At 38.7% G+C, this 23,643-nt stretch overlaps 1 protein-coding gene across 1 annotated transcript; it reads left to right on the forward strand.

Moving 5' to 3' along the window:
• Positions 1-20,552: 20,552 nt before the first annotated feature.
• LOC140191497 (uncharacterized) lies at positions 20,553-21,740 on the forward strand. The gene has a single exon (XM_072248950.1). The coding sequence runs from the start codon at positions 20,553-20,555 to the stop codon at positions 21,618-21,620; it is 1,068 nt and encodes a 355-aa protein (XP_072105051.1). The 3' UTR covers positions 21,621-21,740.
• The last annotated feature ends 1,903 nt before the right edge of the window (positions 21,741-23,643 follow it).

The raw sequence follows: 23,643 nt of genomic DNA on the forward strand, positions 1-23,643 counted from the left end.
GAATGGGATGTGGAATTAAAATGTGTGGCCACTGGGAGATCCTGCTTTCTCTGGCGGACAGAGCGCAGATGTTCAGCAAAACGATCTCCCGGTCTGCGTCGGGTCTCGCCAATATATAAAAGGCCACATCGGGAGCACCGGACGCAGTATATCACCCCAGTCGACTCACAGGTGAAGTGTTGCCTCACCTGGAAGGACTGTTTGGGGCCCTGAATGGTGGTAAGGGAGGAAGTGTAAGGGCATATGTAGCACTTGTTCCGTTTACAAGGATAAGTGCCAGGAGGGAGATCAGTGGGGAGGGATGGGGGGGGGGGACGAATGGACAAGGGAGTCGCGTAGGGAGCGATCCCTGCGGAAAGCAGGGAGCGGGGGGAGGGAAAGATGTGCTTAGTGGTGGGATCCCGTTGGAGGTGGCGGAAGTTACGGAGAATAATATGTTGGACCCGGAGGCTGGTGGGGTGGTAGGTGAGGACCAGGGGAACCCTATTCCTAGTGGAGTGGCGGAAGGATGGAGTGAGAGCAGATGTGCGTGAAATGGGGGAGATGTGCTTGACAGCAGAGTTGATGGTGGGGTAAGGGAAGCCCCTTTCTTTAAAAAAGGAGGACATCTCCCTCGTCCTAGAATGAAAAGCCTCATCCTGAGAGCAGATGCGGCAGAGACGGAGGAATTGCGAGAAGGGGATGGCATTTTTGCAAGAGACAGGGTGCGAAGAGGAATAGTCCAGATAGCTGTGAGAGTCAGTAGGCTTATAGTAGACATCAGTAGATAAGCTGTCTGCAGAGATAGAGACAGAAAGATCTAGAAAGGGGAGGGAGGTGTCGGAAATGGACCAGGTAAACTTGAGGGCAGGGTGAAAGTTGGAGGCAAAGTTAATAAAGTCAACGAGCTCAGCATGCGTGCAGGAAGCAGCGCCAATGCAGTCGTCGATGTAGCGAAGGAAAAGTGTGGGGGGGGGGAATTATAACCTCCTCCTCAATCAGGAACCTATCAATGTCTGCCTTAAATGCGTCCAATGATGACCCCCCACAGCCCTCTGTGGCAATGAATTCCACAAATTCACCACCCTCTGGCTGAAGAAATTCCTCATCTGAGTTTTAAATGGATGCCCCTTTATTCTGAAACTGCACCCTCGGGTCATGGATTTTTTTCTCGGTAATGTAAATTGTTTCAAAGTTTATGCTTGTAAAATTTACAAATAACCAGAGATCCAAATTCCTTTTATCTTGTATCCTCATAATATCCGGGGGGGGGGGGGGAACTTCTGTTTTTTAAGTCCATTTGTCAATGTGGTTCAATGCACTTGTAGCTTCAACCAGTCAAAATTTTTTGTTACTCATGCATAATCCCAAATGAGTGCTGACCACTGTTCAGATGAGGTCATATTTCCAAGAGTAGTATTTGCTCATTTTATTATTCAGAACCTTTTCATTTGAATGCCTAAATGAATGTGGTGCTGCAGATTGCCACAGGCTGAAATTAATTAACTGTATAGTGTGGAATTGAAACTGGGATTTTTTTGGTTCAGTAACGAAATGGACACTATCTTTACCTGTAAATCAATGAAGAGTGGACTGTGCTACATTCCTCCTAAGTTCTCCTTGCCCTTAGTGCCCAGAAATTCTGTTCATAATGGGATTTTTTCCCCCAATTTTGGGCAAGCAACTGCTCGCTTTGGGTATTCAGAATACTGTATTGAACAACTGACTGGATGACATGGAGCACGTGCTCAAAGAAAATATCTTCCTCATAATAAACTAGATAAAAATGAGCTCAAGTACTTCAGCTAGTTCAACTCTTAAAGCATTTCATCAGGTTTGCAATAACACCTCATTTAACATGTTAAATGAGGATTTTTGTTTTGTAGGGTCAAAGCTAAGGCAACTAATAGTGCTAAGTAAGAAAGTGGACTTGGGCAGAGGATCATTTGTGATCTTAGGTAATGGAGCAGAACCCAGCCTCTTCCTGTTGTCTCTTAATTGAAACAGATGACAAAATGAGAGATGTTACAGTAATGAGTCAGCTTGGAGATGTTAAAGTAAGTTTAATCCATTATGGTATTGTTACAGTTGATTCTGTACATGTAGTTTCAGTAAGACAAACAATTTTAATTGAGGCTTGGTTTTATGGAAGTTAAAATTTAATAGTTTGGGTTGCAGATATTATTTGAATATTGTATCAAAAATGTAAGCTAAATCTAAGCATTTTTGAGCAATTTTCAATTGTTTTGTTTCCTCTTTTGTGTCCCTTGATGTACAAAAGTCATGTTTTCAAAAATGACCAAGAAGTTTCATTCCCTTCAACAAGATTCAGCTGCCAATCTTAAGTATTGCACACATGTGAGATATGGCAGGAACTTACTGGTGAAGATCATTTAACTGAGTTTGTTTTGCCTTAATAGACCTTTATTAATGCTAATAACATTAATTTCAATAGTAACAGTCTTATTTAAGTTGGAGGATCTAAGACTTGATCTTCCTTTCTTTACTACAGTTCAGGATAAGATTTCAATGCAATGATGAACAATTGCCACAGTGTCAGAGATGAAACCTTTTGGTTCAAGGATAATACATCCTTGTAAGAGTAAGACTTGGGTTTGATGCTATTAATTCTGTGAAAAGAGCATAGCCAAATGAGAACATTTGTAGATTGCAAAATTAAATGCTATTTTGGGGTGGTGTTGATTAGAAATTTAATGCAAATGAATTGATCTTAAAATCTTGAAGCATGGGTTTCAGAATTTTCAAAGATGTGTATAGTTATTGTTGGGAAAATAATTGTCAGAATAAATCAAAAATACTAGTAAATTCCTGATTTATTTATTTTTAGTATGGAAGATATGAATTAGTACTATTCACATATTCCTGAGAATAGATGAACTAACTAATGTTTTGGTCACAGGACCTGCTGAGAGACTGAAATTAAATTATCCCAATCTAGACTGAACTGAACATATTAATGTGATGTTTCCAAAGGCTTAAAGTTCCAGCAGTTCAAACAGCCATCTGATAAAGCTGATGACAACTGCATTTTAGAATGCATATGATTTTATATCTTGGTTCAGTGTGCAGCTTCCGGTACCCCACCAATGTGATTCACTTGCATGTCCTTTTCAATGGCCAGATATCACCGTATTTAGTGGTAGGAAGCAAATGTCAGTGTTGCCAATAATGCAACATTGAGAGCGCATCTTTTTTTAAAAAAAACCATCAAATATGCCTTTGGCACCTATGCAAAAGAGACAACAATTAACAATTAGTATCCATGAATGGTTTAAGTGTGGCATTGTAGTAACTTGACTATAGAAAGGGTTTCTCAATATAAGGTGTAGTAACACTGGTTATTGATTATGTCAGTGTGAATTCTCCACTTGTCTTGCTCATCATACTTTTCTATTGTTTAGTACCAATTAATGGGTCTGAGAAGTTCAGCTTCAGTTATGGAGGAATGAGCCTTTTTCACTGTGTTCTTGCAGCCGGAAGTTCAACTTTGTAAATAGTTTTCAACAATGAATCACAAATTAACTATGCCACATGCACTACAATGTGCCCTTGTAATCTTTGTTTCATGTATTTCATCATGAATATCCATTATTTTTGACTCTGTACTGAACATCTGCTCAGTCACTAATGCTTTACATACAGTATAATCTCATGAATTTTGTTCATTGAATATCCTGCTATTTCATTTAGCTTGACATCGGCTTCTATTTTTGACATGCCACTACTTATTACTCCAAGATTGCGTATAGATGTAACAAATTCCATCATCTATTCATGTGCCTCATTCTTCACAGCCTAATTTAATCCTTTTGTCACGTACCCCGTGATGGGAATAAAGAACCAGAGATGGAAAACACTTTGGAGTCCAGTATTACTATAAACTAATAACATTTATTAGTAACTATGCAATACAGTAATATAAATGTAGATAAACAGGTTAGCAATGATTTATATATATATGTGTGTGTATATATATGTGTGTGTGTGTGTGTGTGTGTATATATATATGAAAAGCCAAGCTTCTTTAAGTCTAGGGGTAAAAAGATAGTCTTACGATGATGAGTAAAGCTCAGATCAGTTCGTGGTATTGAGTTGAAAAGTGAGTCTTTGAGTCTGGAGGTGAGCTGACGCTGTCGAGTCTCCTCGTTGTCTTCTAAACTCCTTTAAAAGTCACCGACTGTGACCACAAACAAGGGGACTGGTTTTCTGTGGTGGAGCTATCACCCAGGCAAGGGTGAACACACGGACAACTCCCCACCAGTCAACCCCTTTCCTTTTCACTGCAAGAGTGACTGAGCGATCTGCCTGATTGATCCTCCAAAACCCCACTTTTCCTGCGGGCACAACAAAGCTCATTCAGTGTCCAAAACATGTGTCTGAGGTCTACCATCTGACCTCCTATTTTATCTTCTGACACTCAAATAACTCCTACTTCCTTTGTCTGTGTAAGAAATGTACAAGCATGCCACGTCCTTGGGAAGTATCAACACGCTGCCGAAAATCATAACATCGAGTGTCCATCAAATAACACCGCCTTCGGTCACCACAGCAACTTACAGGCTGCTCGGTGCCATCTCTCTCTCCAACTCAGCAGAAATCCAAAAGTTACTTCCAGTGCCTTAAAGTGACGGTCCAACAGTTAGTCTTCGTCTCTCTCTCTTCAAAACAAGATATCGATGTTAAATAACTCTCTCTCTCTTTTCAAAAACACAGTTAATAGGGGTAAACGAGCACAGTTCATAAGGGTAATTCAGGATCCCGTCACACTTTATTTATGCTTTTTAGGTTACTACTTATTGGTTTGGTTTACATTTTCTCTCAGTATAGTCCATTCTGCAACATACACAGAACCACTGAAACTGCTATATAAATGCAAGGTTTGCCTTTTTTTTGGGCCTGGATTAGATGTGGTATTGATGTAAGAAATTCAGCAATATCAATGATATGTTAGGGTAGGTATACTAATCTATTTTTCACAGTAAGGAATATTGTGATGCCCTGAGGGATGCAATATGAATTTGTGACACACTGAGGTATGCAGTATGCTAACATGTCTATATTGTTCAGACTTTGCAATTTGAGATTTAGTTCAATGACACATTGAATTTCCAAATCTTGCTTCCCTAGCTACCTTAGATACACGGTGCAGCCTTTTAGTTAATGAGTAGGGTGTTCAAAGAAAATCTCATGAACTTTTGTTCTCTACCCCCTATATCCATACATGATTTGGATTACGTACAGCAGGCACCTCAAGGCAATGAAATGTAACATCAATGTCGTCCTTGCAAACTCATCCAACTTCCCCAAAAGGATAAGTGAAATAATGTACACTCACAAGCTAACTGCCTTAGAATTGATCCCTAGGTATTCATGGTCCACTACAGTACGTTAGTTACCCCATATCCCTCATGCGTCAGATGCCAGATTCCTAAAATTGACGAGCTCTGTTCTGGGATGAGATTACCAAGAGAGCAAGAAAAATAGATTTGAGGATGTGCTCACTTCCACTTGAAGTGCAATATTCCCGCTCTTCCTTGGCAACTTCTAGTTTGGAACTAACCTAAGTGGTTAAGGAGCATTCTGGATTATGCTGTGAATCTCAAACTATGGACAAGCAGCCCATAGGAACATGGAGTAAATGGTGGATTGTGTGAACCACCTAAAAAGCTAATTATCTACCAGCTGCTGCCGCTGCCTCATCTGTGGAATAATATTCATTTCTGACATCAAACTCATAGCCACCACTGAGCCTGTCAAACCAGAGTGGAACAAATTATCATCGATCAGAGAACTGCTCAGGACAGCTTTCATCTACCCATAACAGTCCCAATGCTGGAGGAGATTAACCACAATGTAATACATGTATGCCCATTTCTAACAGGAACCTAGGAATTTATAAGAGGAAAATAAATGTGAAATATTTAAATAATAAATTCTTCCTGAATAATGTGGAAGCTTCAGATTAATTGACAGACTGTGGAATTAAAACTAGGGATAAGGCTGTCCCAAAATAAGAATGGGCAGACAATTTAGGTCTGAAATTGAGACATTTCTTCACTCAGAAGATGGTGACATTTTGCAATATTTTACCCAGGAGCATTGTGAAGGTTCCGTCCTTTATTGTATTCAAAATACAGCAATAGATGCTAAATATTAAAGGAAACAAGGGATATGGCGATAGAATAAAAGAAAAGTAATAGGTAAATCAGCTATGAATTTAAATAGAACACACTTGAGATGCCAATTGGATGACCTGCTCCTTTTTTTATATATATATATGTTCAATCAAACTTGACATTAAATATCATGAAATTAAATTCTACCTTGTATTTACTTAATATAGTTCTGACTTGTACAATATTGATTTTATTGGTTATTATCAAACCAATGTGTTCTTGGGTGCAGTAAACAATCAATAAATCATCACACATAAGAGAACATTTCTGTGAAGGGATGGGGAGTTTCTTCTTTCATGTAGCTTCATTCTGCTGCTTTCCAGCTTCTCGGCTTAGCTTCCTCAGTGTCATATGGCCCCTTTACCATGTTTTGCCTTGAATGAATCAATGAGGGTCTCTACAAGCCTAAAGAAGTTCTGTGACATTTTTTTTGTCTATTTGAAAATATCTGTTCATTTATTCCCCCATAATGTGCATGCTGTTTGAGAATGTTTTTATTAAGAAATTAATAACAATTATATTTTAAAAATAACATTAAAGCTTTAATCTGAATGTTCTAAGATTTTTATGGAAAATATAAGTTACCGGAAAAGGAAGTGACTGAGCTAATAAAGCAACTTTAAAATGATTTATAGTAATCTAATTGTGAAAATTGTGCCTTTCTAAATCTGTTCATTCTTTTTAGATCCTTCATTAATTTCTTGCTTCGAGCTACAGCATGGAACAGGCCTTTCCAGCCTAACGAGCTGCACCACCCAGCAACCTACCTATTTAACACTAGCTTAATCACACAACAATTTACAATGACCAACTAATCTACTAACTGGTAAGTCTTTAGACTGTGTGAAGAAACTGGTGCACCTGGAGGAAACCTGCATGCTCACAGGGAGAATGTACAAACTCCTTACAGAGGCACGGAATTGAACTCTGAAACATCTTGAGGTATAAGAGTGTTGTGCTAACCACTATGCTACCGTGGCTCACTTTACTACTGGATAAGCTCTATTTCTATACTGGTGACTGGTTTAAGTGTCACCTCCCTTAATCTAAGGGGATTTGTATAATTACATGATACACCACTGACAAAGATTATAGAAAGCACTGAAATCATTAAGCATTTTCAGTATTGCAAATATTCTGTGACCTTTTTTGGAAATGCATTTTGTGATCTTATAGAGATCCTAATATTGCTGATCATACCTCTTGCTCACTCTGTTAAATAGCTTTACCACTTTATATAATTTGAAAGACCTGTGCTAAATTCAAAACTGAAGAATGTGAGATCAAAAATACCATTTTATAGATCTTTAATTTCCAAAGAAACCTCAGGTTATTTGATGGATCTAAATGACATGTAATTCCACCTCCTGGACAAAGTCAAATATTTATTACTCGAGTTCAACAGGCCTGTAGTAAAAAAGGGATTCTACACTGGATAAGGAAGAATGTCCAGAATCCAATCCAAGTCCAAATGAAGGCTTTCAGCCTGAAGTGTCAACTGTCTATCTTTTTCTCCCATGTCTGCTGTCTATTTCCCTTGTAGGTGCTGTCTGGCCTGCTGAGTTCCTTCAGCGTTTTGTTTTATGCATGTATAAGTCATAATTAGCCACATACTCTGGTTGTTAGGTCATCACAGATAGGTCTGCCTTTTCCATGTAACCCAATGCAAATTGTCCTTTGAATATAATCATGGACTAAAAGCTTCCTTAAATTAGGTCTGAAAGTATGATTCATTATCAGAAATAATGTTGGGAAAGGAAAAGGGTTGATACCAAATTGACTATATTTATATGCAAATTATTCTGCAAGGACCATCAGTATATTTCACCATAGCGCCTATTTTTACCAGGACTGGAAAGGAAGGGGGAAGAAGCCAAAATAACGTGGTGGGGGGAGGGGAAGGAGTACAGGCTAGAAGGTGATGGGTTAAGCCTGGTGGGTGGGGGAAGGGGATAAAATATGAAGCTGGGAGATAAACTTAAAGGGCTGGAGAAGAAGGAATCTAATAAGCGAGGAGAGTGGACCATGGGAGAAAGGGAAGAGGGGGCACTGGGGAAGGTGATGGGCAGTTGAGGTCATTTTCCATCCCCCCCCCCACCACCACCACTCTGGCTCCCCTCTTACCTCCTCTTCTCCTCACCTGCCTATCACTTCCTGGTGCACCCCACCTCTTTCCCTTTCTCCCATGGTTCACTCTTCTCTCCTATCAGATTCCTCCTTCTTCAGCCCTTTACCTTTTCCGTCTATCACCTCCCAGCTTACTTCATTCCCACCCCACCCCCATCTAACTGGCTTCACCTATCGCCTTCTAACTTGTACTCCTTGCCCTCCCCCATCTCCTTACTCTGGCTGCTTCCCCTTCCCTTCCAGTCCTGACAAAGGGCCTTGGCTCCAAATGTCAATTGTATATTCCTTATCATAAATGCTGCCTGACCTGCTGAGTTCCTCCAGCATTTTACATAGTTCTTGATTCTGCCACTCTGGAGGTGGGGGAGGGAAGACACCTGGTCTTGGCCTGAAACGTTGACTGTTTATTCATTTCCATAGATGCTGCCTGACCTGAGTTCCTCCAGCATTTTGTGTGTGTCACCCTATCCATGCCCCTCATGATTTTATACACCGCTAAGATTGCCTCTCAGTTTCTCACACCCCAGTTTGTCAAAACTCACCCTACAATTCAGTCCCTCAATCCCTGGCAATACCCTTGCCAATCTTTTCTGCACCTTTTCCAGTTTAATAACGTCTTTCCTATAGGAGGGTGACCAAAACTGAATGCAGTACACCAAGTGCTGACTCACCAAAGTCTTGTGGAACTGTGCTATAATCTCCCAACTTCTATAGTTAGCTCCCTAACTGATGGCCAGTGTACCAGAGACCTCCATCACCGCTCTGTCCACCCGTTACTACAGTACAGCGTTTGCTTCAATAAAGAATGTTGGCAAGTTTTAATGAGCTACAATAGATTTGTATTCATAATGTAGGAGCCATGTATCTACTTTTTGTCTGTACTGTATTTTGTATTGTGCGTTTATTATGAGCTTCGGTAATTTGTCACGTGGGTTGGGGCGTGGTAGAAGCAAAGAAATATTGTTACGTATTCACTCTTTGTTTTACTTTAGTTGAGAGGGACTGAGCCGGGGGTGCTATTTTTTCTTTGTTGACCGCTTAATTACACTAATTTGAATGCTAATTGCTTATTTTGCTATATTGCTAATTTAGTTTAGTTAATTTCTAATGTCGCTATAAAATCATTCGTCTTTGCTGGTTTCGTAATAAAGGATTGAACGTACTTTTTTTCGACTTGGAACTCAGTTATTTGGAAGTGCCAATTCCAGTACTTAGTCTGTCAGCCTTTTTGGTTACATAATATGCTCTGTATAAAGCACATTAAGACATTGTTACTATCTGAAAATGCCATAATTGTAACTGTTCTATGTATTTTATATAAAATTATTTTAGTGTTGTAAATGTGCCTACAGCATGTAATTCTCAAACATTCTTTTCACGGTTAAAATATAAAACATATAATACTTGTGCTTTGATTTTTTTTCATGAAATTTAAACTGCTCTTCATTTCAAAATCTGACTCTTACAATGCTCTTTGTCTCATTCATTCAACTCATTGCATCATCCAGCTGTAGTGGGGTAGAGGTCAGGTGCAGATTTAAAATCTGCAAACTAGATTTTATTTCTGGTCTCTTGCAATCAGAATCTTGAAGTATACTATTAATTCAGTATTGCAAGACTGTTTGCTAACTTCACAAGCATCTAGGCTAATTTATTCTTATTTATTTTTGACTAATAAGACTATTCTGGAATAAATATTCATCCATGAACCTAATAAACACAGGTGTCATTACTCAGTTTTATCTCTCAGCCATGAATAATCAATTTTTAATTGAATGTTGCACAGGTTTTGATCATGTATGATGGTTGAAAGTAATAGATACTTAAATGACATAAAGTAACATTAATAATAGACAATTCTCATGTTCAAATTTATTCATGATGGAAAGTTCCTCAATTTATTATTAAACTTAAATCTTTTTTCTGGTTTGCAGCAGTATGTGGTCTAGTGTCAGGACTAAGATGACTAGTTTCTGAGAGATTAGAAATATTCTCAAATTCTTAGTTGATCTGAACTGCTCCCTCCTATTAATAATTTACTTGGCAGATGAATTTCGATCTGGAGATTCCCCCATCTCCATGCAAGCACTAATTTAATCCATTTATCTAGAACTTCAGCTATGGCAATGCTGTTGTACAGATTTTTGAAAAATATGTGCTGGGTGCTTGGTAACCTCATCAGACACTCTATAGCTCCCTGAAAGTGGCAACACCAGTATGGGATTGAGTGTTAAGAAGATGTATGGGGCACCAAATATAAAAGTCAGGAAATCATCTTGCATTTGCATAAAAGGAGATTTATAGAATCCTTGAACATTACAGCACAGAAACAGGCCTTTTGGTCCTCCTTGGCTGTGCCAAACCATTTTTCTGCCTAGTCCCACTGATCTGCAAGTATTTGAGGCAAGTATTTTTTTTTACATAGTGGTAGTTGTCTGAAGCACATTGCCAGGGGAAATGCTGGAAACATATGATAGGAATGTTTAAGGTGCTTTTAGGCAGGCAAGTGAATGGAAGGATATTGGCCATGTTGTGGAAGATGAGCAGTTTAAATTGGTATCATGGTCAGCACAAATGTTGTGGGCCAAAGGGCCTGTTCCTGTGCTGTTCTAGTAGGCCCTTTCTTGTTAATATTTATTTAACAAGAAAACAATGCCATGCTAAAATAACTTGCTGAAATTCCTTATTAAGATAAATATTTTGTCAAATTCCTAGTTAAACATTAGAAAGGAAGTATTCCCTGCTGTTCCAGATATCAACAAGAGCTGTTTTAAAAAAAATACTTGTCCATCTCCATTAAATCCCTTTTAAAACTCCTTCCTCTCAGCTGAAATGAATCCTTTTGTTTTTGATACCCCTTAACATTCCCCATCTACCCTATCTATGTTTACCTCTTTCAGCCCTTTCATCTTCAAGTACAGTCTAACCAGTGTTTTGTAAATTTGCAACATAAATATCCCAACTTTCACATTTTATCTCATAACCTATGAAGGCAGGTATGCCATACAGCCCATCTACCTGCATTGCCACTAACTGTAAACCATGGACTTAAACCCTAAGGTTCCTCTTCATCAACATTCCTCAGTATGCTTCCATTTACTGAATATATCCTAACCCTATATGACTTCAAAATGCATTGCCTGGATTGGAGGGTCTGAGTTATGAGTTTGGATTGTTTTCCCTGGAGAAAGAAGGCTGAGTGGTGATTTTATAGATGTCTATAAAATTATGAGTCGTAGTAGTAGGATATATAGTCTTTTTTTTAACCCCCCCCCCACCCAGCATTGGGGAATGTAAAACTCAAGAGCATAAGTTTAAGGTGAGAGGAGCAAGTTTTTCACCCAGATGTGGTGGGTGAATGGAGTGAGCTGCCACATGAAGATGTAGAGGTGGGTGAAATTAAAATACTTAAAAATATGTTTAGACAGTACATGGATAGAAAGCTTCAGAGGAATATGGTCTAAGTGCAGGCAAATTGGACTAGCTTAGATGGGGCATCTTGGTTTGCATGAATGGTTGGGTCAAAGGGATTATTTCTGTGCTGTAATACTCTGACTCTTTTACACTCTATTCCTCAAGAGACTCAGTCCCAGTGACTTATGCCTGCTATATGTTCATTTTTTCTTCCTCATCAGATCTTTAATACCCTTTGTCACCCAAGGTTCCCTAATCTTTCTATTTTTGCCATTCTCACTTATTGGAATATGCTCACCCTGAATTCTTACCAAGTCTCTTTTGATATGTAGAATCCTTGTTAGGAAAGCCTCCACGAGGCTTTAAAAGGCATTGTTCAGACTATATTTGTTGTATTGTGAGCAGTTTTGACTCCATATCTAAGAAAGGGTCCAGAGGAGGTTTATGAGAATGTTCCCAGGACTGAAAGGGTTAACATAGGAGCCTTTGGTAGCTCAGGGCCTGTACTCGCTGACATTTTGAAGAGTGAGGGTAATCTCATTGAAACTTAATATTGAAAGGCTGAGATAGTGGATGTGGAGAGGATGTTTCCTATAGTAGGAGAGTCTAGGCTGTCCCCTTAGAACAGAGATGAGGAAGAATTTCATGAGCGAAAGGCTGGTGAATCTGCGGAGTCCATTGCTACAGATGGCCGTGGAGGCCAAGTCATCGGGTATATCTAAAACAGAGGTTGATAGGTTCTTGATTAGTAAGGGTGTCAAATGCTACGGGGGAAAGTAGGAGAATGGGATTGAGAGGGAAAATAAATCAGCCATGATGGAATAGTGATGCAGACAATGGGCCAAATGACCTAATTCTGCTCCTGTGCCTTATGGTCTTAAAAGACTTCCTCTTGTCATTGGTTGATTTATCCATGAGCATCTGCTCCCAATCTACTTTCACCAGACAACCTCTTACACTATTGGAATCAGACAGTGCCTAATTAAAAACCTTTCCCCTTTCCCTAATGACTTTGAAACTTAAATAATTATGGTTACTGTTTCCAAATTGCTCCCCTGCCTAACACTTTCATTACCTGCCCAGTTTCATTTCCCAAGATGTGGTCGACTACTGCCCTGTCCCTAGTTGGACACTGTGTGTGTGTGTGTGTGTGTGTGTGTGTGTGTGTGTGTGTGTGTGTGTGTGTGTGTGTGTGTGTGTGTGTTAAAACAGAATGTATGCATGTATTTTTTCCTCTCAAAAAACTTTATTGAATGCACTTAGAGAAAGAATTTAAGTCCCTTACATGAAGGCAATCCCAGTCAATACTGGAAAATGCATAATCTTCTACTGCAATATACTTAATGGGTTCCATCAACTTGGGTCCTGATTAGATGGACAAGGTAACAGTATATTGGTAGATCTTGTTAAAATTGCAAAGCAATCTGCTTTGCTAGGTCATTGACAAAGATCAAGGTTGCCTGCAGGCTATAAGCCTTCAGCAGCATGATGACATAATTTATTTCTTATAACATGATGTGTCTGGAATTGCTGAAAAATAATTGCTTTTCCAATTATTAATAAGCAGAAGTTGAGTAATTTGTGAAAAAGAGATAATATAAGTTCCAGAGTAACAGATACAAAATGCTAGAGGAATTTAACAGGTCAGGTAGCATCTATAGAAATGAGAACAGTTGATATTTCAGGCTGAGATCCTTCATCATGACCTTAGTGATGAAGAACCTTGGCCCAAACTATTCTCATTTTCCGTAGATTCTAACTGACATATTGAGTTCCTCCAGCATTTTGTATTATTCTTGATTTCCAGAAATATTCTTTATTTCTTACATTTAAAATATAATTTCCATTTCTCCACATTTTGCTTCATGTCGTCATTAGTTTTGATAAAAGACAGGAAGACTAACTGTGCCATCAGGTCCTAACTGGAATTGATTATGTATCATGAAATTTATAGCTTGCACAGTATTTGAGACTTAAATCTCATCACCATTTAAGGTTGGTATATCTCATTGCATGGGTACTGCTAATGAAATGATTTATGGTCCCGACATTAAAGAAAACAAGTGAAACTGGGGGGGGGGGTCTAATTCCAGCTGATAGAGATTGTTTTTGGATAATACTTTTAAAGAGTTTTTATATTCTCCATAATATTTATGTGCCACTTTTGCAAAAATAATTTCTGCTATTTGACATTTAGAAATGCAAAGTAAATGGACTTCTTTTAGAAAATAACTTGCAGTGTTGGATATAAGTAAGAATATTTGAATATATATCTTGCTCATAATAAACTTCCCAGGGATCAACAAATCAGCACTACACCTGGCTTATCATATACTCTTATTCTGCATATACATCACTTTTTGTTATAAACTTTTTGTCTATTCTTAATCTCCATCTTATTGCACTTTGTTCCTTTCCCTTCTCTATTTATTTGTCTACACTTAATTTTACACCAATCCACACATTCCCTTCACCAACATTTGCCCTGTTCTGTAAACTTGGTTGGTAGAGGAGAAAGGCCATTGAGCACAAAGTTGATGAATCCCAGATGTCATCTTGTGCTTTACTGGAAACCTGGATTTCTAGCAATTTTGCTGCATAAATAAAGTAGGGTTTTTCAGATGGAAGGGGGGTTGTTAAATTCATCATACTTTTGTTACAATAAAATTGTAAAGTTTATCCGCTTTTTACCACAAAGTCTGACAGCATAATTAAGTAGATTTTTTTTAGTAGTATCAACGCAATTTCTATACACAACATTGGGAAATAATTATTCAAGTAAGTATTTTGGAGGGAGCATTGATCTTTCAAATTTAAGTACATTAACACCATTGTTAAAGCCACCAAAGGGAACTTGATAAAGCGTAAGATGTTCTTAACATAACATGGCCAACAGTAAATTTGGAATGGTTCATCAAAAATGCTTGGAATATTTTGACTGGGAAAATACAGCATACAACTTTATTACTTTTTATGTGTTTTTAATTGATGCAATTTAAATTCAGAATCTAATTTCAGATGTCATTTGAGAAAATAGTCTCGGCTCACAATGCAATAAAGCACTCCTTAATTGTTTCATATTGAAACCCAGAGGATGAACACATTGGTTGGTATTAGCAGGGGTATATCCAGATTATGTTTCAATTTGATGGAAGTACAAAAGCAATCTGTTTATAGCTGTCTGGGGAAACCTTTGGGTCAGGCAGCAAAGTTGATTCAAATTTCCTGCTGTGATCATGTTCATGTGGTGTTTAGTTTCATCCCTCTACAGAACTTAAAAATAGACCAGTAGGACTGGAAATTTGCATTTATTTTTTGTTATTGACTGAGAATCAAGGTTAAAGATCTTACCAAAATACATATAATAAAATTATTAATACTTTGAAGTGGGTCCAATATATTTATTGTCCTTTCCAAGTATAATTGTACTTTCTTATCCCTGCTCTTTTTCTTAGTTATACTTAAGACTTATAAAAATCATTTTGGCATTGTTGGTATGGCTAGAAGTTATTTCCCATCCCTAACTGCTCTTGAGAAGGGGAGGATGAGCCATCTTTTTGAACAATTGAAGGTCCCCCCACTGTAATGTTGAATTGGAGGTCTAGAACTTAGACTTGGTGACAGTGAAGAAATGCTGAACTGTTTCCAAGATGGGATGGAGTGTGACTTGGAGAGAATCTGCAGGTGGTGGTGTTCCTATTCACCTGAAACCACTTGTTCCTTTCTGGTAGAGATCATGAGTTGGGTGAGGTGCTGTGGTAGTAGGCTAAGGGAATAATTGCAGTTTCTTTTATAAGTTCAAAGTATAAAGCAAATTTATTATCAAAGTAGGTATAGCAAATACAAGATTGAGATTCATTTTCTTGCGGGCACCCACAGGAAAATAAAGAAATACAATAGAATCCATGACAAAAAACCATACATAACAAAGTCTAATGAACATCCAATAGGCAAAAGAGGACAAATTGTGCAAATAATAAAATAAGTAAATAAATAATACTGAGAACATGATCAGCAGAGTCCCCAAAAATGAGTCCACAGGTTGTGGAGCCAGTTCAGTGTTGAGGTTAGTTGAACCCATCTAGGAGCTCAGTGGTTGTAGGGCAACAACTGTTCCTGAACCACAATGTAGTACTATAACTGCAACCGCAATGCATTGGTAATGAGGGGAATGAATACTTCAGGTGGCAGATTGTGTACCAGTCAACTGTGCACCCTTATTCTGGATTTTGTTGAGCTTCTTTGAATTTTGTTGGAGCTGCACTCATCCAAGCAGTGAAGAATGCTCCTACAGCCATAACAGTGAAGAATGCTCCTACAGCCATAACAGGTTGCTGGATCAATTGAGTTTCAATGGTAAAGCCCAGGATGCTAATGATTATCACTGAATGTCACAGATAGATGGTTAGCCTCTCTCTCTCGCTGGTGATGATCATTGTCTGGCATTCTATACTGTGAATATTATGCCACTTCTTCATCCATGTCTGAGTGTTGTCTAGATCTTGCTGCATGCTGACATGGAATGTTTTACTTCTCAAAAACTGAATTGAATTGAACATTTTGTTATCATGAGAAATACCTCTGACTTACTGATGAAAAGAAGGTCATTGATGAAGCAAATTAAAATATTTGCTCCTAGCACACTGCTATCCTGGGACTGGAATGCTTTATCCGTCTGCTTTTGTTCAAGGTATGGCTTTTGGAGTAGTTTCCCTTTGAGGTCCATCAGAACCCTGAGGCCTGATGCAGGGTTTCAATCTGAGACATCAACAATTCCTTCTCTCCCACCCCCTTGGGTGCTGCTCAACCATGTGGGTTTCTCCAGCAGATTATTTGTTGCTCAGGTAGGCTTATCCTTAATATTGGATCCAATTTGGCAGTTACATTTGGCAGGACTTGACCAGCTCACACTGTGATTCTAACAAGCCATCTTGGAGATGGATATTGAAGTCCCCCATCCTGACTGGATTCTGTGCCCTTTCAGCTTTTAGTGCTTCTTTCAAATGTTCAACATTCATCAGCTGAGGAAGTTAAATGGGTGGTAACCAGGAGGGGCAAATGGCGGTCATGTTTTAATTTGTTGTAATTAAACCTGTTTCTTTAAGATAACATTTATGTAATATTTGAAAGTTTGAAAACAACAATACTAATGGAATCTATTGTTTCTATTGTCTCTTCAATATTTGTTTCTGTAATTGTTACTCTAATCTATAATCTGTGAATTATAATTTTTCACCTTTTTAGGTTCCAGGGGACACAGAGGAGATTTGGCAAATTGTCACATGCACATAATAAAGTTGCAACTAATCTCATTTTTTAATCAGCCACCAGCCCAGCCCTTCCACTTTTTAGACAGATACATTTGATCTCCTTTCATATTCTTTCTGTCATGGTCAATACAATTTTCAAATATACCATTCTGGGAAATCACTCTACATTTCACATTATTGTATCTAAATGAAGTGCAACATTTTACTACTCCATAGTTTCTGGGGATCTTTTCCTAAGTAATTTCCTGATTATTGACTTTTGTCACATACACTCACATATGGACTAACCTATGTTCCAATAATGTGACAATATGAGGGCACCAAATAAAACAAAAGTTTTTTTTAACAAAGAAGCTGATGTGTATAGAAAAGGCTAATTTATCATTTTATATCTGACTCTACCTTTTCAGAAGATGGTTGACTGAAGAGCTTAAAACTGTTCCTCTATGCCTTGATCATTGTAACAAAAAGGCACAAACTGCCATGCACTACTGGGCCAGAGGGAAATTTTAAGAACAAACATGTCTATATTGTTACCCACCCTTGTTGCACTTTGAACTCCAATAAGAGTGAGAGGAAGTGGGGTGGAATATGGAGAAAGGAAAGAAGATATTTTGGGCTATGATCAACCTCTGAGGGAAATTCACTGCTTCTCCTGTGTCCATTTGTCTACAGGATTTGCATACAGAAGACCAGATGCTTAAAGAATTGAGCCAGTACATGGAAATTAGTATTCAACCACTATTATTAATATTTTTATAACAACTATTATCGTTATTTAGTTTAATAGAGTGGAATTACAATTGCACATAAACATCTATTTGAGTGCCTAATTATTTTCTATATTATCTCAATGTGCACTTGTGAATGTACAAATTAATATAGATTTACTCACAAAAATGGAAAAGGTTATATATGTAAAAAAAAGTTTGTGTATTACTTGTGAATACCTTATCCAAATAAAAATTAAATTAAAAGAAAAGAATTGAGCCAGAAACTCGATCTTCTATTTTTATTTTTTTTCTCTCTCTGCAACTGTGCATTAGTAAATGACAATCCTTCGAAGATACTTATTTTACTGCGACGGCAACTTTTAATCTTCATTAATGGTAGCTGTAAAGCAACTGACTTTTAAATAATTAATCTTGGTTGATGAGTGTAATCTTAATAAAATCTGAGCTGTCAATCTGTGGAGACAGAAGTTTCCAGTTAAAACATCTGTGGTTACTGCAGAAGGACATGTCAGAACAAAGTAAAAATTGATTGGAAGCAGTTTCACATGTGACAGCCCCAGCTCTATAAAACCATCAGTACAGAACCAAACCTTCAGACTGCAAGTACATTCCATCCTACAGAGAGGGGTAAGTGATATCATGTATATTGATATATTCAGATCTTGTTACCTACATGTTATTAATCTAATCAATTGCTGCATTGATAAGCAAAGAGAAAATGTTTCATATACTATAAATATTAAATTCAGTAAATGCTGGAAAAACACAGTGGGTCAGCCATAATTTGTGGAACTCACAGGCAACTTTTGTTTTACTGCAGGCACTGAAAAGTAAAATTGCTGTAACCATATTCTGAGGAATAGAAGAAATGGCTATATAATGATTAATCTGCTGTGTGCTTCCAGTTTTTATTGGATTGGCTGACAACTTAAAAAAATTGGAATATACAGTAATTTATGGGTTGAAATGATATAGAATGGGGTGTTACATCATGTATAATATATATTTAAATGAGAGACAGCTGACACATTGGACACCTTCCTAAGGATTATAGAAGAAATTTCAATGGTGTGCATAACACCAGAAAAGATTTCATTTTCGTGACACCCTGCACTGAATTTACCTACAGGTGTTTTGAATCTTTCACAAATATTTGTAAAAGTAAAATTATGCTAACACCATTTATGGAGTACATGCTGTTTTTGTATACACCAAAAAATTATTAATACCAGCTGCTGGAAAAACCATGGAGGAAAGGAGAAGTTTGATGTGAATTGTTTTATGATTTTATTTTGTTTCTACCTGACTGTCTTCTACTTAATTTGATGGTTTAAGTTTTCTTGCTGTGCAGTGTAGAATTAAATGATTTTTCATGTTACATGCATAAATTCACAAACAAAACATTAATAAATATAAAGGAATATCCAGAGTTGATTCAAAGCATAGGACACCATTGGGTCCATTATCACCACTCTAATCACTTGACTGGGTTATTCACTTACACCCATCCACTGACACTGTTCACAACCCATTTTAAGTTATCCTTTCTCAAATATGTATCAACTTTACATTTTACATCATGCTTATCCTTAAGTTTTCAAAGTAAATTTATTACCAAAGTACGTGCATATATGTTACCATATACCACCTTGACATTCATTTTTTTGCAGGCATTTACAGGAAAATAAAGAAATCCAATAGAATTTATGGAAAAACCATACATAAATAAAGACTGGCTACCAATGTGTAAAGGAAGGGAAATTATATCTGCAAAGTATTTGAAGTTACTAGATAATATAATTCAACAAACCACCTCCTTCCCTCTTTATCAGCTGTTACCCATCTCTGTCCTTAGGTTACAGAAGGTGATGAATGTAAATGGGCTCTTTGCAATTTACTTTATCAATTTTGAATACCTTATCCAGATCTCATTAATGACCTTTGATTGATCTACAGGAGCCTGGTTTCTTTAATCAGCTCTTATTCCAGGTTCAGCTTACGTATAAGAACATAATAGATAGAAGCAGCTGCAGGCCATTCAGCCCTCAAGTCAGCGCTGTCATTCAACAAGGTCATGGGTAATCTTTTACCTTAGCCCCACTTTCGTGCACTAATGCCCTGTTGTTTGAAAATTTGTTGATCTGGGGAATGAATAGACTTGAGTGACCAAGTCTCCAGTCCTCTGGGATACAGAATTCCATGTACAGTATTCAACACAGTTTAAGTGAAGAAATCTTCCCTCTTCTTAGTGCAGAATAGTTGACTCCTAATCTTGAGGGTTCTAGAATAGTGGAGGCACCCAAGACAGGACACAATATTCACAAGTTTACTACATGTCATTTAATATATAATTGTCGGGAAAACTAATTTAACCCAGACAAATATAAAGGTAATAAGGGATTAGAATGTATATTTGATGTGGATCATGGGAGAAAAGTTAGACATTATGTTAAGTAACATATGTTTTATTTACTGTTACAGTGACGAGAAAGTAGTTGTAAATTTGGACGTTCTTGACAAAGAAGAAATCAAAAACAAAAACAAATGACAAGCGATGAGCCTGCAGTGACAAGGTGAATATTGTATGTCCAAAATTAAAGGAAAAAGTAGCTTTAGAAAGGTAATCAAGAGAACAATCCGTAAATGTAAGCAAAAGACACAAATGCTACGATATATGTTTTCAATAGTTAAACTATTTGCGAGAGGTTGTTAAAGTGACTCAGTTTAATGGAACTGGCATACATTTTGCATTCGCCAAATACTTGAAGGAATTTGTTTATCCGTATCTCGAAAACCTCAGTTTCTGAAGCACTTTGAAAATTGCAAACGGTATGAACCTAATTATTACCACTTGCCTCGGTGTCTTGGTGGGCATCCTGAAGACCGATGGATTCAAACTGTGCCCGCACCGTTGCTCCTGCGATGATTTTTCCCATTTCGTGGACTGTAAAAGGCGTTCCCTGACTTCCATCCCGAGGGATATCCCACACGGCACATGGATGCTAGACATTAGATACAACAACCTGGCTGAGATTCCCTGCGGTTCCTTCAGCGGACTGTGGTCCACGCGGGTAGTCCTGTTGGCTCGCAACCGAATCAATCGCATCCATTCTGGAGCCTTCGAGTCCCTGAATTTTCTGGAAAGCCTAGATCTGGATCAAAATCGTATAAAGTTTCTACCCGGGGATCTTTCTAATAGCCTGCAGCACTTGATAGAACTGAGACTGTCGAATAACCATGTTGAATACATACACGGCGACAGCATGCGGAATTTGGAAAGCCTGCAGAAGTTGGACCTGAGCGGCAATTTGATCACGTCCATGGAAAGCGGGGTTTTCAGAGGTCTGCTCAAACTCCGGACTCTGTTCCTGAAAAACAACAGGCTGGTCGTCATTGAAAACGGATACTTCCTCATGCTACAAAGTCTGGAAGTTCTTCACTTGGAGAATAACAACATTTCAACCATCCAGGGAGAAGCGTTCGGCTCTCTGCGGAGCTTGAATCTCCTGTGTTTGAATGGAAATCGTTTGAATCACATCAACTTCAAAACGTTTCTGAACATTCAGACTCAAGGAACCCACCTGCAGCTCGCTCGTAATCATTGGACGTGTGACTGCGATCTCCAGAGAGTGTTTGGGAAGATCGTCAGTGTTCGGCATCTGCATGTAGACGATTACAGCAACATCACGTGTTCAGCTCCTGGACACCTCCTGGGATATCCACTGGTAGCAGTGGATTCGCAGCTGTGCGTGGCCGAGACTGCCACCGTCTTGGTGATAACTGGCACGGTGCTGGTCACTGTCATCGCCGCCATGGTTATGGCCGAAAGGAACCGGAAGAAAGCCGGGAACAAGAGTTGGAACGACAACGACGGGCCCTTTGACTCTCAGGAGAAATGACGCTTTGCTGAAGAACTGTATTGAGATCAATGGTGTCGGTTTCCGCTGAGATACCAGGTTCAGAACATCTTATCATAAACATTATCTTTCAAGAAAATGTTCTTGATAAATTGTAATCAGTTTCTGAGAGCCCACGTTCTGAGAACCCACAAAAGTAAACCAACTTTCAGAGAAATTAACACAACCATTTGTTTGAACAGAAATTGTATACCGTTCTTTATATCTCCCGATCTGTCAGGATTATGTCAAACGATAAATCATTCATTGAGAGTTGTTCCGGTTGTTTTTCCCCCCTTGAGAATGCACACTTTCCCGGAATATTAACAACACTGAATCCCCGCCACCCCGTCTGCTATAGAATGTTTCTAATTCCCTTATAGTTTAACCATTTTTTTTTGTAGCTAACACGGACCATGAATATTGGCGAGACTTGGAAATATCCCAACTGTAGTTCGATCCAAGCAGACGGAGAATGCTCGGAGTGAATCGGTGATGTAAGGGACAGGAAGAATATGAGACGGCAGATCAGTGAAGTCATGTCTATATGTATATCTGTAATGCAAAAGTATCAGGGAACGGTTATATTGATTAGTGCTACTTAAGTCAAAGTGGAAGTGAATGCTCTTGAATTACTCTAGCTTTGAATTTCTCGATGAACAGGTAAAACTGAACATTTTGCATAGAGAATTCTTTGTTCCGCGCGATCCACTGGCTACTGCATTCCTAAAGAATTCAACAGCATGTCAAGCTCACTAGTAGATTAACAAGTCGGCTCGCTGCTTTCTTAAAATGTTATAAACGAAGTTCAGTTTTGAAACTCTAGATGTTTTCTGAGCTTTTATAGCTACATCAGAGTAGCTTTCTTAAACCGTTACAAGCACTGATACTGGAGCCATCATTACCTGGTAAAATGGCGCTTACATGCAGTATGCGAAAATGAACTGCTTTGTGTTACTGTTCATTTTGGTGAAAAGTTAAACTGAAGTGTGTCCTTTTAAAATTAATATTAATTATTAGCTGTTTCATCAACCTTAACCGTCAACAGGGCTTTTTAAAAATAATAATATTTTAAAATTTGTTCCTTGCGTGCTGGAAATTATAACTACTGTACTGTATTTCGTTTGCATTTTATATAAAGACCTTTGGGGGATTTCATCAAAGTATAGTGAGCATTTGATTAATGCCAATTTAGCCAATATACAGCAACACTCACAAAATGCTGGGGGAACTCAGCAGGTGAGGCAGCATCTATGGAAAAGAGTAAACTGTCGACGTTTCCGGCCGAGACCCTTCATCGGGACAAGAAAAAAAGATGAGAAGTTAGAGCAAGAAGGTGGTGGTGGTGGTGGTGGTCTGTGTTTGTGTGTGTGTGTGTGTGTGTGTGTGTGTGTGTGTGTGTACACACGCGTACGTACGCACAAGGTGGTAGGTGATAGGCAAAACCGGGAGGGGGGAGGGTGAGGTAAAGAGCCGGGGAACTGATAGGTTAAAGAGATGACGGGCTGGAGAAGGGCGGGGGGGGGGGGAGTGGGATCTGATAGGAGAGGGTAGAAGACCGTGGAGGAAAGGGAAGGAGGAGGAGCACCAGAGGGAGGTGATGGGCAGGTAAGGAGATAAGGTGAGAGAGGGAAACAGGAATGGGAATGGGGAAGGGGGCAATTACCGGAAGTTCGAGAAATCGATGCTTATACCATCTTGTAGGAGGTTACCCAGACGGAATATGTTTTGCTCCTCCAACCTGAGTGTGGCTTCATCGCGACAATAGAGGAGAGCATGGATGGACTTGTCGGAATGGGAATGGGGAGTGGAATTAAAATAGGTGGCTTCCGAGAGATCTGGCTGAAGGAGCGTAGGTGCTCGGGGAAGCGGTCTCCCAATCTACGTCGGGTCTCACTCATATACGGGAGGCCACACCGAGAGCACCCGATTTAGTAGATGACCCCAACGGATTCACAGGTGAAGTGTCGCCTCAGCTGGAAGGACTGTTTGGGGCCCTGAATGGTAGTGAGGGAGAAGGTATAGG

Source organism: Mobula birostris, chromosome X (assembly GCF_030028105.1).
Source record: "Mobula birostris isolate sMobBir1 chromosome X, sMobBir1.hap1, whole genome shotgun sequence".
Lineage (NCBI taxonomy): Eukaryota > Metazoa > Chordata > Chondrichthyes > Myliobatiformes > Myliobatidae > Mobula > Mobula birostris.